The following is a 15,827-nucleotide window of genomic DNA, read 5'->3' on the forward strand; positions in this document are numbered from 1 at the left end:
TTCAAAGCACAAAATTTGTGGGGTAATGTTAAGAAACTAACCTTTATATAAAGAAAGGTGAGAGATCAGGTGAGAAGGGATCGGGGGTAAGCTTTTCTAATATTTTTATTCTTTATGCTTTTTATTTTGACTATTTTCTAAACTCTAGTTGACTTAATCATTGAACTATCTCTCATCAGACATATTCCAACAAGTGAATACTTTTTATAGATCCAGTGATTTCTGTGAATGATCTGCATTCTTCTTACGCTTGATCGATCTCCAACTATACTTTCACTGAAATTTAGTGGCAATAGATTAGCGTGCTAATAGGAGGGCCGATGTATCTTTAGCGGACTGTGATGCATGTTCCACAATCTTGCCCAAAGTCCCCTTTGACTGGAAGGCTAAGTTATAGTATAGCAGGGAGGGTATCATTAGTCCCACATTGACTGTGAGTCAAGGACACTCTGACTTATATGGGATGTGATATTCTCTCCCCCATTAAGTATCTTTTGAAACGCAAAATTGTGAGGTCTTATGTCATAGTAGCCAAAGATCGAAGTAGATAATACCTCACGTACATAGGAGTGGAAAGCGACAAAATAGATGGTGGCTTCATCGGATTGCGTGGGCTTGTGAAGTAAAAACAATATTTTCTTTTAGGTGCATAAAAATGTCTTTCATCTTCCATATCATAAAGAAACTCGTGAGAGATAATTTTAACATCCTAAAGAATGGAGATATCAGAATGGTGTGCAACCGTGCGAGTAACGCTAATAAACACAGAAAAACACCACATTCTCCACAAAAGATTAAGAAAAAAAATTCTGCTCGCAATTATTGGGGTCTATCAATCAAGCAATAGCCACAGACTTTGGCAACTGTGTTGATGTGTGGACTTCCAGCGGTAGAAGAATCTTTCATCTATGGAGCTGTAAGATTTTCAAAACATGGAGAGGATCTATACATGTGCGTTGGAAATTTGGGTGGGATTTCCACCTGCATCTCACGGGCAGCCCAGTTTTTGTGATGAATAAATTCTTTTTGTTGGAGACGGGTGATGGTGATGGTGATGCTGCAAGCAACCAAACATGTGACATTGCTACAACAGCTAGTCTCTTTATCCCTTAGTTTTATGTCCCAACTGTTTACTTCTAAAGCAAAATTAAAAAGATGAAGTTAGATAACAAGATCATCGCATGATCTTTCTCCTGTACGTGGTTGATACAAGGGAAGAGGTGAAAAAAGTGGACTTCTTCTGGATGGCAATGGTGAAGGGCTGGACTCTCCCCTTGATCTTGTATCAAGGAGTCCGAGCTATAATATATGAGACTGGTTTCTCTGCGGCGGTCACACTCCGGTGGGTTGGATTTTCAACTATGGGGTACTCCACTGACGGTGACATGCTATCAACAAACCCTACATCACATGTTCGCAGACAACAGACACCCGGTCCTTCCTTCTAAGATTGGATTTCATTTATTTCCATTGTGAGTTTGCCAGGATCTTACGCTGACGTATTACCCCAAGGCCAAAGCAATTGACTGCCTCTTTCACTCTTTGTTAAGGCGTAGTGAGATGTTTTAAATGGCAAATATGAGAGCCATCTGGGTTAGGGAGATCTTAGATATATTGGCCCAAGAAATCTAAAAAAATCTTCCAGCTCATCTTTGTAGGTGATATTCCGTGCCCTGTATAGATTAGGAGACACTATAGCACCAGCTTGTTTAGGATTGACCACAAACTGATAGTGATTATCTCGGTCGAGGCTTTTAACCTAGCAAAAACAACATGTCTTCAATGGAGGAATATGTGAAAGTTTAACTAGTGTGTATTTAGTCTAGATTAATTGTGGGCTAGAAAGTTCTTTAATACTTATATAGGACTAAGAAAACTAAAAAATACTCTTTAGCTAGTTCTTTTAGATAAGGTCTTGGATCATTATGGTGGTATCAAAATAGACTATATGGACTATGAGACTGCAATACAGGTCTTTTAAAGCTAACTACTAATCAATTATGATGTTTGTGATTGACTTTGATTAAGTTTAGATCCTCTGCTTGTTGAGAATGCAAAGACTTAAAAGAGAAAGTATACAAGAATCTAGCAGGCATGTCTTTAGTCTCATAATAGTTATATGGTGGAAAAATTTTGGATACTTATATAAGATCAAAGAATTGAAATAATACCTTCCACTAGTCTTTTTGGATGAGATCCTAAGATGTCACAAACTCAAAACTAAATAAAAAATGATTGAGCAATTGATAGGTCTACTACACTTGTACGAGAAATGAATGCTATACTTCATTGATCAGAAAAGAGTATATTCCTATTTTCTTGTTGGGTTCAATATATAGTCAATAATTTCAAGACCTTTAGGAACTGCAGTGCTTGCTAGCTTTTATTTATACAAAAATTGCTTCATTGCTTCTTCCTATTGAACTTGTGCAATTTTGCAGAAATCTTAAGGAAATATCTCAAACTTAATTGTGACAATGAGTCACAATTTAAAAATAAACTAAGAACTTGAAAAAAAAAAAAAGAACCGAAGGAAAAAAAAAAAACTAAGAACTGAAAAGTCCCACAATTTTCGATAGACATTTTAATTGGCAATAACAGTGACATTGGAAATGGTGCAAAATTATGAGTGTGAGAATCTGTGGTCTAAAAGATAGCTATCCATGGAGCAAAATGTTACTGAAAGTAATGCTAAATTGAAATTGATCAAGATGGCATGAGCAGAAACACATCAGCAAGATGATCTGCACCATCAATTCTTTGCTTGAACTGAGCAAAATGCACTGCATCATGATATTGTCAAGGTCTTCCACCTTTCTGCTACAAATTGATATGGCCATCTGATAGAGCAGCTCATAGTTTTGGCTCTATCACCTTTTGACTAAAACAAAAAAACCATTTATCACATTGATCTACGTACTTTGAAGATTTAATGCATATTTCTCTTTCTATAGCTATGTTTTGCAAATGTTGTTCTAGTTACAATTATAACTTTATTAAGTACTGTGTTATGGAGAATTTTAATGATGGTGGGCCTGCTTTTGTCTCTCTCAAAAGAAAATAAAAATGATGTTGAGGAAAGGAAGCTTGGGGCTAATTTATGAAAAAATACAGGAAGCACCAACATCAGCAACAGTTAATGACAAGAAAAGAAAATATATAACTGAAAAATGCTTCAAGTGTGCCTTTTCTTGATGGGCCATATAATTCTTCAAGTCTACCAAGACATGTGACATTGGAAAGTTTATGGCCTATAATATCTCTAAGAGAAATCAGTAATAGGAATATGGTATAGCATTCAATCAGATTTTTCTATCCATCCATCAATACTTTTGACATTATAACTAGTGCTGAGAGAGATAAAAGTAGTCTCTGATCAATAATTAGGTTCAGCCTGAAATCTCACTGGTAGTCCACAAGTGTCACCCGAGATTTGATTTTAAAAGGGACCAATCCCTTCTTTCTTTTTTCTTTGAAGAAATGTATAGGCCAGTACTCATAACTTGATACTTAGGTTTCCTATATCAAAAAAAAAAAAAAAAAAAGGCTGATACTCAAATTGATCGGTCTGTGTTAACTCTTAAACCAGTTCTATACCATTTTTTAGGACCCTCTTCATTCCTCAGTTGCAACTATATATACATATACACATATATATAAGGTGAAGTTTCATCAGATTACATTGTAAAAGATACACCATCTCAGTGGAATAAATGAGCTGTTTGAAAATAAACATGACCATGGTAACTTAGAAACCACGCCCAGCATCAAAGTTTAGAAAACGTTTCGCAAATATACTAATGCTGCACAACATATCTAGATTAGTGATATGACATTTGAACAAAAAGAGGTCAAGGGCTGATCACGGTAAATTAGACAATTAGTTGCAAGTTTTGTAATGTCACATCATTAATACTTCCATTGGAATCCTAGAAAGTTAACTGATAATGCACAAATATATGCTACATCAACTAATGATGTAGGGGATGTTATTAGCCCAAATTTATCACATACTCTACAAAAGATTCTTTTATTTAGAATCAAGAAATCTGCCACCACAATGCACTGTATGGGCAAGCAAGCATAAGTTAAGCCATGGTGTCCCTCATACTGTTGTTGTTAAATATTTCCTTGTAGTGTGTTCTCTTTTTCTTCCTTTTTTGCCCCCTTTTCTAAAATAAAAGATCAAACATTTTAATGAAAATCAAAAGTGCAAATTAATTATGTTTGGGGCATGCGTGTATATGTGTGCCCCAGATATGTACACATACAGATATAGATAGGTAGATAGATGGAGAGAGAGAGAAAAAGGCAAGAAACGCAAGATCATGCAAGAACTGGGGCTAACTCACTGTTTTCATAGATATCTTAAATATTTTCCCTAATGATCCGACGACAACAGATCAATTTCAAATGATCATAGCACTCCAAAAACATGTAGAACCCAGAGCTACTAACACTAAAATGCAAGGACTCAAAAGGGATCATGGGCTAAACCTTATTCACGGCAGCATAACTATGCATATTGAAAGGCCTCAAGACAAGTACTTGAAAGATCTCACTCCAATGCCTTAATTGACATGGTCAGATCTAAAGTACTCAGCCCCAGAGCGGCCTTGTGGCTGCTACCTCTTTGTAGGAACTGGATTTCAGCCTTCGAGGTTTCTTCTTGTTGCATGGAAATAGGGGGAGAGAGTGAAAGTACGAGCACGCTATCGCCTTCCTCTTCAGCTTCATGATCCTTCTTGCTGGTACTCTCATCATTTACCAAATTCGGGCTCAAGCTTAACTGCAGGTTGGGATTCCAATCCCTCTCCATCGTCATTCTCATCCTCTTCACCTCTGGGATATGGGTCTCTTTTCTGGCAAGAATCTCTCGGATGCAGTCATGGGCTTATTCATCGGATGCTTCTGTAGCTGCATCACAAAATCATGAATTAAAGATGTTAGAGCTTGCCATTTCATTGTTAAAAGCAAAATTATTGCTCAAATAATGGTTTCCAAATACAAACTACCTCAAGTCGAAATGGATTTTTTCAAATTGAGGTTCGAGGCTGTCGTTGATGACAATTGGATGATGAGAGTTAGAATGGATAATGTTGTCGTTATAGCAGTAATTGCTGCTCCCTTTCCATCCCAAAGAAGAATCTGTAGAGATTGGGTTCATAGGTAGAGCCTTGGCAAGGGGACTCGAGCTGCGGACGCCCAAATCAAGCTGCCAATCCTATTGCCTTCCAGTCTCTGCTTAGCAACCATTTCGCCAGGAAGCCACCTTCTTTCCTCAAGGAATTGGTGCGAGGGTCTCATGCTCCCATTTCCAGCAGTCGTCTCCCTCATGTCAAACGTGTGAGATGTCGACGGCTTCTCATCCTTTCTATAGACCATATCCTGCGTCAAAACACTCGCTGGACTGTGATCCTTCATGGTGCTAGCTCTTGCTGCCGCTTGCTGGTTAAAAGCCCACTGTTGATGCCCGCTGAGAAGAGAGAAACAAAGAGAAAATAAAGATTAGAGAATTAGGGTTCGGGCGCGGAGGAAACTTGCTTGGAATTCTTGGCTCTTTCTTTTACCCAAAGTTGCAGCTCCTGAGATCAAGCGGCCGTTGGAGTTGCAGTCGATGGAGAAGGCTGTAAAGGCGGTCATGGTCGTGGACGCTCCTGGAAGGGAAGAAGCCTCCACTCTCCATTCTAAAGTACTGGTGTGCACCTGATCTTTGGTAGAACATCTCATGAAGGCGATCTCCTCTTCCCGGACGCGTATCCATTGGTGACATAACTGTGATGAACAGTATTAGCTCCAAGCCTGTTAGATATATTTTCTCTTTTCATGGAAGGCAAGAATAAATTAACACAACCGATTTATCATGCTAAGTAAAACAGTGCTGCATATTAATTGATCATTTTTCAATAAATATATTATTTTCCTACATCATTATAGAATTTCTGTTTGGTGGCTGATAGAAACAAGATAAAAATATGAACCTGGGAAGTGGATTTATAGTTCGTGTTGCACAGTAACTGCATAACCTAACAATAACTTCATAGTTATACAGCCCTCACAAATTATCATCATCTTATTTAGAGGAAACAGAAGAATTTGAGAGGTGATCAAACCTGAAGACATGCCTGACTTTTCTTGTCCAGAATCATCTAGCTTCTTGCTTCGGTACATCTGACCCAAGCAAAGCAGCAGGGGAATTATCAGCAAGGGGTGGGGGATATTTAGAGAAGCAGCAATTATTTCTATTTTAAGGAAAATTTCCAGGAAAGCAGCAGTTCGAAGGAACAAAAGTGCACAACCAGGAGAGTGGATGGGAGAGTAAGACCCAATTCTTTCTTGCATGCACCACAAAAGTATGTTCTAGGGACTGCTCTTTAGTTCTCTTTTCCTTTTTCTTACCTGCAAGTGGCTCTTTACATGAGCAATACTTAGTCCCCTCACATTCATCATCTGAAGAACCAACTTTGGAGTTGCTCCTGCACCAACCAATTAACTCAGAAAGTGAACACAAGTCCAAAAAACCGAAAATGAAAAGCGATAATCTGAAAATGCTGAATTTTGTTGAGAAGATAGAGATAAAGAAACGATCACTCCATCAAATTCATGGCCAGATCTCGAAATTCTCTTTCAATATGGAGCTACTGATCATCTCATCATAAAATTTAGAAAAAGGAAGAGAATTGATAGGGGGGTATCAGGTGACGCGAGGATGGGCTTTACTCTCTTGCCCACCGAGCCGCTCGATGGCATGGACGAAGGATAGGTGGAGATCGGGTGTCCACCGGAGCCTTGGCATTTTGGAGCGGATATACGGCCTCACCCTGGGCACTCTCTCGCCGCTCCCTTCAGCTCCACCACTGTTATTGTTGTCTTCGTTGCTGCAATTGTTAGTGCTGCTGTTGTTGCTGGAGCTCCCTCCCCCTGCAACCTCCGTGGTGCTCCCCCCATCATCCTCATCATCTCCTCTCTCCACCTCCCACTCCTCGCTCCCCTCGGCGGCACAACCTCGTTTAGGTCCAGGGCTGGTGCTGGCCTCTTCATCAGGCCTGGAGATCGGCTGCTCCCCACGCTCCTCTCGCTCTTCTCACTCTTCTCTTCGTCTTCACAGATCTCCACCACCTGATCCATCTCCTTCTCTCCCCCATATTATTCCCCCTTTCTCTCTCTAAACTACCATTTGGCTAGATTGATTGATGTAGCAGGGTGGGAGGAAGAAGAGCGAAGACTGTGGAAACTATGATCCATGTTAAGGGTAGAAGAAGAGGGTGGTGGAAATAATAAAAAAATAATGATATAATATGGGATGAAGACATGTACAAGTATTCCCTATATTGACTGGTTTTCCATTTGGATTCTTCCTTTCTTTCTTTCTTTTTTTGCCAAAAGAACAGTGGAGGAAGGGGAAGAGGATGGTAAATAGGTCTAGAGAGTGAAAAGAAACGGAGGTTGTGATTACTTAAGGGTGGGAAAAGAGATAATTGTTGACACATGGCCCAAAGTGACCGCAACCTTTTCTAAGTTCAGCATGTCCGCGGTATTTCCGGTGGTTCTTGTTTTATTTTATTTTTTTTCAGGTAAGAATATTTCCGCTGGGTTCGGGTTGTATGTTTAATTTCTGACAGTTGGATCCAGGGATCTCATTGGACAGGTCTTACAAAGACCAATGTGCGGTCCAATGGCGAAGAGAAATAATTTCTCGAGAAATTCTTTGTGCACCGCGGATGGTGTAGAAAATTTGATATGTGCATTATGGATGGTGTAGAAAATCTGATATAGAGAGTACCATTTTATCCAACTGATCCACATAGTCACTTTCTAACGCGTATTTAATGTTTGCAGTTCGATTTTTTCATTTAAAAATTTTATATGATAAAAATATTTTTATTTTTTGAAAAAAATTATGACATCCTGTAATGTTTTATAGTCCAGGATGTTATAATATGGCTCAGAATATTATAATATGGAAAGGACATTTTTATCCAATCATTTTTCAACATGTATTTAATGTCTGCAGCTTTACTTTTTTGTTTAAAAAATTTGAATGACAAAAATTATGATTTTTTGGATGCAGAATATCGTAATATGGACATAGAATGCCATAATTTTATCGAAGAACATAGATATTTTTGTTATACAAAATTTTTAAACCAAAAAAATCGATCTGTAGATATTAAATATGTGTTGAAAAATGATGACTATGTGAATCAATTGGACAAGACGGTACACTCCACGTCAGATTTTTTATACCATCCGCGATGCACAAAAAATTTACCATTATTTCTTTACTCAAAAGGTATAATCTTGCCCATTTTCGCCGCTCATCAGCCTATCTTATTGGGAAATTATTATATAGACCAATGCAAATCCGAAGCAAATATATGATGGATGATAGATAAATTTTATTTGATCTTGAATTATTTAAAAATAAGAAAATAATGTGGCAAGCTACTATTGGATCGGTCCACTGGACCCAATCCATTCAATAATTAGACTCTCATATTGAGCTTCGCTGGCTCCTCCTGTAGACCTCCACTATATCTTTATTCTATATATCTCAGGATGCACTCTTGTAAATCAATGAGCGGATTAGTTTGGCTTGTAGCTTTTAGATATTGCAACCAATGCATATAACTGGGCATACAATTTTTTATCAATATTTTTTGTACTTAGCTTTCTGTTTCTTAGCAGTGGTACAAAAGAATATTAGCTCACCAAATCCTAAATAAAGTAGAGTTTCGTATACTACTAGTTATGTGCATAAAATGTTAAGAAAATAGTTGAGCTAAATAAATTTGTCTTTCCAACTTATGGATCCAATATATTTTTTAATATTTTCCTTTGTAATTAACTTGTTCGGTTGCTTGCTTTTTTATGTACTGTTTAACTAACATGAGTAATCATGTAATTAATTACGTATAGACCACAAATATGACTGATTAGTGCATTATAAAATCAAATATATAGGTCATGAAACCAAGTACGGCAAGCATCTGCGTGATAGAGTTGGGATCTTCCAGAGTGTTATTTTACATCATAGAGGATGATGATACATGTTTGGATGGATGACACATCATCTTTCTTGAAAGTAGGTGGAAGTCACTGATCTCTCAACTCGTCATGTTTGACATGCCTGCTGAATTTAGGATGCAAACGCAATAGATAATAGCTATCCATTTTTTAGATGGTGATGTGTTGCGCATCAAATATACATAATTTTTTATAGTACAAAATATATATTATAAGAAATATTTGTTATGGAATGATCCATCCAAAATCAAGAATGATATGAGTGGAGATGAAGAGATCACCGCGTTTGATTATACTATGATGATTCTATGTAGCAGTGATTTTAAATCACCTTCACTCCTTAAATTATCTTCCAATCCAATGATGGAATACCCATCCTCGAGGTCGAAAATTCAAGATCATTCCAGGCAGTGATCTTGGTGTTGGATGTCAACATCATATGGCGACAGATATATATACAGAAATTTCAAAAATTTTAATCTATATAGAGATTGCAGTGGAATAGAAATTTTAAATTTAAATTCACATTATCGTTCTAGGACAACCATTCAGCATAATGTTTAACCATTATGCCAGGACAACCTCATATCAGAACGATTTCAAAAATTTAGATCAAATATTAGATCTAATTTAATAAGCATGTATAGAGATCAAATCTCAAAATAATCCAGGCATCATCATTAATTACAAGATTAAAGATTTAAAAAAGAATATGAATTTCATATCTTTGCACGGATAGATCTTCACCACGATTCGATAGTCCATGGATATATTCAAGGTCCCGTCGTAGCCACACAAGTGCCCGATCTCTATAAGTATCCACTGAGACTGATCTAATTAGGAGGTCTCGATCTCACCATAGTGCTAGCTCCCTTGCAAAGATCGCTCCCTAGATTATCGAATCGATTTGATCTTTTGATTCTCTTCTCAAGAGAATCAAATAAATTTGTAGGAGGATGATGAAATCAGATCACATCTTATATCTTTTTTCACTTTTCTTTTTTCAAGAAAAAATCAAAGATTTATTGAACAAGATAAGAGATCTAATCTCTTTCTTTTTCCACCTAATTAAAGATCTAAGAAAAAGTAGAGGAGAACTTTTGTCCATCTCATGGACCAATAGGAAGAGGCAAAAATCAGATCAAATCTGATTTTAATGTTCAACTCTTGGACATCTTTGGGAGGAGAGGATGAGAGAGACGTATCCAACTCTTGGACAAGAAAAAGAGAGAGGGAGTTACCATCAACAACCAATAATTTGGTTGTTAGAAAGAAGGGATAAGGGAGCCTCATGTTGATCCTCTTGGAGACGCCCACCATGCTCACACCCTTATCTCATGCCATCTACTCCATATCTCATGCCAAAAACTACTTTTGGGCGTCCTCCCTTATCCCCTATTTAAACAAAGATGGTTAGGGTTTGGATGGATAAGAGTTTTAGGGGAACCAGGTCTCTCTCTCTATTGTTGCCGCCCACTCCCTAAACCTCCTAGATTTTAGGCATCTTTTAATAATTCTTCGGGCCCAATTTTTCTCCATGCAAAACACTTTAGGTAGAAAATATATGGGCACCAAAAGCCTTTGGGCATGGGGCTTTATGGATATATATACTCTTCTTTGGATTGGGTCAAAGTTGGTTCAAATCCAAATCAAATTTGAAGTCCAATTTAGTTTGGATTTCATCATAAATCAAGTCTAATCCTATTAGACTAATAAAATTCAATTCAAGTCAAATTAAAATCATATCTAATCAAATTAAATCTGATTTGATTTGACTAAAACTCGATCCAATCAAATATTGCTAAAGATTAGATCAAACCTAATTTAGATGCATTTGGGTCTAATATCTATTAAATCTAATCTCATTAGATTAATGAAATTTAGTTTGAGTAAAATTCAAACCAAATTTAATCAAATTAAATCTGATTTAATTTGATTGAGATCCAATCTTAATATTTGATCAAATCAAATAATATGCAAATATTACAATTTAGTCCTCCTATAACTTACTAACTCTTAGTAAATTCTCAATATAATTTTTACATGTTAGTTCAATCATCAATCAAATTGATAATTAAGTCACTTACGATTTGCAATTCGAAATCATGATTCAATGATCCAATCAATTAAGATATCTTTTATGTGTGATCCCATAGATTCTATTCTATTTGATAGTGAGAAATATTTTGATCTCCATCAAAATATTATTAATTTTTTTTAATAGATTGAAATAATTTCAACTCATCAATCAAGAATTATTGACCATCAGAATAATTCTCGTTGGTCCTACAATCCACCAGTGATGTCTAACAGTATGTAGTAACAATCCAGCAAAACAGAAGGATGAACCTTTAGATATAATTATCGTGTAATTCAATTCTTCTACCATGAGTTTCAACAAGATGGAGATTATGAAAAACTAATCAGATTCCATCGTTTGTCATATATAAGATTTAGTTGACTTGAGTTCATTCATGAAACTTAATGGAAACTCATTTTCATCATTCACACAGTCCTAATCAAGATCTTTCGAACTCAATCTCATAAATCACATAAGACTACTCCTTAACTACTAAGATCGATAGATCCCATCTAGTTGCACATCTTATTCCTATAATGAATCTACTGTAGCCAATATACACCTCAAGGCTCCGTATGGTGAAGAGACCGAGTTATGGTACAGTCAAACTACAGCAACCTTATTGTGAATGGCTGAGGTTTCGCAGATCTAAGAACTAGTCATATCATCGAGTTGGTAATTTTCGATACTGTTGTTCTCTAATAACTACCTATATTCTCGCTTCAGTATTCTCACACTGTAGACTTGAGACTCGTCTATCCTAAGAGATGCGATCCGTATATCAATCTTATCGGATCAATCATTATCCTTGTGATGATTTTTCGATCGGAAGTAATTTAAAAATTAACCATCAATGACGCATACCTCAAATTCTCAACTCTTGAGAATATATGTCATCATCTTATTAATTCTCTGAATGATTCATAGACACATACACTACATGAATGAAATTAACTGTCCTAATTAATTTGATCAAGTATAAAATTATATTTTAGAAAGAATTAATGTGTCAATCCGATTGACTTTTAGGATGTACATCTAATACTTGGACTAAAATATAAGGATAAAAATATCTCTTAGTTTAGTAAAAAAATTAATATATCGATATATTGTTAATATATTATATCAATATTGTATACATAATATTATATCATATTTGATATTAGATATTATATTTATGATATATTACATGATAATATATTATTAATCATATTATTGGGATATTATGATTCAATGATAATTTTAAATTAGAGTAAAAATATCTTATTATACTTTATATTTATATAATAAAATATTTAATATATTATTCAAGTTGCCTTATTTTTCTAATCAAAATAAATATTGATATTAATAAATAATATATTGTAAGTATAAATAAAATATTAATTCTATAATAATAATTAATATATTTTTATAGAATATATTAATTATTAATATATTAATAAATATAATAATATTTTATTAATAAATATAGTAATATTTTATTTATAATATATTATATATGATTGATAAATATATTTTATGAAATATATTATGGATAGTTTTGATATTATATAATTGATGATCTTGAATTCTCATAGATTACCAAATAGGTTATTCATGGATAGTCGATGATTTTTAATCATTAGACTATGGCCTACCAGATGTCGTGATCTTAGATCACTGATGATCATATCACAATAAGATTCAAATCATAAGTGATTTTAGATCATCGTAATGATCTCATTTGGATCACTAAATGCTATCATAGAGTATTCAAAGTTCCATATGATATATCCATATTATAGGTGTTGCGGTCAAGAGATCGGATGGCTCGGATAGTTGGATTAACTTCACTTCCGCGTACGTGAGGTATTGTCCACTTTGACTTAGAATCATTTTTGGGCTTCAGTGGATTTTAGGCTTCAATAGGTCTTGGTCATTTAGAGCCTCATGGTTTTGCTCTTTAAAAGATACTTTACGAGGGGAAGAAGCTTCCAATCCATGTAAGTCATTCTCCTTCTTGACTCATAATCAATGTGGATTTAAAGATGCACTCTTTACATCACAACAATAGACTTTCAAAAAACTCTAATGATAAAAATATCGAGAAAAATCTTGGATGAAATGCTATACTAGGTATTACATCTATTTAAAATAAAACTTCTATTTTGCTTCATAACAATAACGATGTACACTTTCTTTGGTTCTTCTTGATAAAAGATGCAATATTTGTGAATGAACGCAAAAAAAAAAAAAAAAAAAAAAAAAAAAAAGCTGATGAGGTAGAATCTCAAGATTGAGAATTCTAAAGAAATAACCTTTTTATGAAAATGTTAATTGACAAGATTTCATTTTTGGAAGCATTTGAAAATTTAAAATTTGAGGTTGAGATCAAACCAATAATATAATTTTTAGATTAAAATGACCTTCTCATGTTATATAATTTATATAAATAATACATAACAATGATATAAGAAAAAAAATGTTATTTGTTATCAAGTACTTGGCCCTCTAACCTTCCTGCCCTTATATTGATTATATCACTTACTTCTTTTTTTTTTTTTTTTTTAATATTGTGGGGGGAGGGGGGTGGATGAAGATTATATCACCCACTGTTTGTTTAAAACAGTTTATATATTGTTTATTCTAACTTTATAACTAAATTAATCTACAAAATACTATTTGTTAAAGGTGGGGAAAGGAGAGCGAGAGCTTGGGACCTACCCGCCCAACCGGCTTCAACGCCGGTCTGACCATTGGCGGTGGCCAACCCGAGCCGTTTCGAAAAGTTAAAAACTGAGCGCACAGAGAATCTGCCTCGTAATTTAAAAATCGATGAGTGACGCATCAACACGTTAGCCGTGGTAAACTGTTTCACGTTCTGCGACCCTCTCTCTCTCTCTCTGAACCACCTCCAATTAATTTCTGGGTGTGTCACGTTTCCTCGCTGGAAAAGGTACTTAAGTTTCCGTTTCATGCAAAACAGCACCTTCCTTTCAGGTTTTCTCCCCGTACGACTTTGGCATACTTCGATTGGTCGACTCCACGATGATTTGGATTTTTGTTTTTAGAAAACCATATGAGTGCTTGATCGAAATGACTAACAGATAGTAATATTAATTATTTGTTCACTACATATAAGTGAGTTATGTACATACCATCCAGATAGTAAATATTATTTATTTATTTTATATAATTGGTTTGGATGCTATCCGGGCAGCATAGTTTGATGGTGCTCCCATATGTAAATGCTATTGAGTTGTTTCAATTTCTTGATATATGACTTTCAAAATTTAGAAAATAAATTAATAGTTATCAATTATAATTTCAAAGACACATGTCGCTAATTGAAATAATATCGGTTTGAAATGATCATAATATATAATAAGTAAGTGCTATCTGGTTAGCATTTACATTTAGTCTTTCTCCGATTTGATCCAATTTGAATGGAGAAAAAATAGAAATATAATCGATTGTGTCTAATTTTTCATATATTTAGTGCTGAAATATTAGTTTTTAATATGCTTGTTCGACAAAGTCACGATAAGAAGGTATGATATAACATGGTATCTTTCTTATCTTCTGAAGATTTTTTATAACAAGCAAATAATATCAATCCTAAATAGGCAATCTATGATGCATGTAGTTAACTTTAATATATTTTAATATATGTTTATATTTATATTAATATTTAAAAGGAAGCTTGACATCCAAGAAGACAAAAAGACATTTCTCACTTCTGGTGAGGATTAGTTCAAATATCATTATGTGCAATAGAAGTTCCATTACAAGCAATTAAAGGATGTTAAATGTTTGCAAATTATTAGTTCAACATGAGATAAGATAAACAAGGAAAAAGGCAACTTTTGGCAATGCTATAATATTGTATCTCAAAAAGTGTCTATAATATTTTGCTTATTTACTCTTGTTAATGGCTTCTTGTCTAAATTAAAACATCCATAGTTTTCTTCTCTTGTTGGTCTGATCCACATTCATGTGTTTGACAAGACTCCTGTCCTCTCCAAAGGGCGTTGCGTGCTATATGAACTACTTTATGATCGCAGAATATATACATGTTTTTAGAAAAAGAGTAAAAGATCATTGCTTACTTAGAGAGGTGCGCATAGGGATTAGATGTGATGTAATATTCTAATTCGACTTGAGTAAATGCTGATTTGTTGTACTAAACTAATTATTTATTTATTTGAGAAAACTATCCATTAGGAAACGGATAAGCTTGGCTTGAGAACGGTGATCTTGACCAGACACATCATTGGGACTGCATGCATTTTTCCAATGTCAATAAAAAAAAAAAAAATTAAAATCAGATCATTTAAAATTCTATGAAAGGGCGAAAATAATAAACCAATCAAAGGCTCCAACTCATTATTGAACTAGCGTTGCACTTTCATTAACATTACTCTTAATTAAGAATGATATTTAAAGCCTCTCTTGGTTAAATTGACCGAGAACGTACGCAAGAAGTAGCACCCCAGATTAAAAGAAGCACATTATGAGTAGCATTAATTTTTAATTAATAAATGATTCATTTGTAACGTCTACGCCACCTACTCTTGCATGCACTCGTGAATAACATGTGCAGTTCTTTGTGTACTAAGTCCAAGTTTTTCTCTCTTTCAAACATCACCACTACCATCACCTTCATCATCAAAGAGATGCATGCCATATTCTTCTTTTTATTCTTTTTCTTATTCTTATCTCCAACCATTCCTTCTGG

General features: G+C 34.9%; 1 protein-coding gene across 1 annotated transcript; it reads right to left on the minus strand.

The window, feature by feature from the left end:
* Nucleotides 1-4,329: 4,329 nt before the first annotated feature.
* Nucleotides 4,330-7,146, minus strand: LOC105040607 (uncharacterized; the record flags this gene model as incomplete). The annotated part of the gene is given in 10 exon segments (XM_010917202.4): nt 4,330-4,878; nt 4,881-4,917; nt 5,016-5,033; nt 5,036-5,214; nt 5,217-5,476; nt 5,571-5,775; nt 6,114-6,171; nt 6,400-6,476; nt 6,721-7,002; nt 7,005-7,146. Coding segments are annotated over 10 exon segments (1,578 nt in total), but the record flags the coding sequence as incomplete, so codon positions are not given.
* Nucleotides 7,147-15,827: the final 8,681 nt, after the last annotated feature.

The sequence above is a fragment of the Elaeis guineensis genome, chromosome 3 (assembly GCF_000442705.2).
Source record: "Elaeis guineensis isolate ETL-2024a chromosome 3, EG11, whole genome shotgun sequence".
NCBI lineage: Eukaryota > Viridiplantae > Streptophyta > Magnoliopsida > Arecales > Arecaceae > Elaeis > Elaeis guineensis.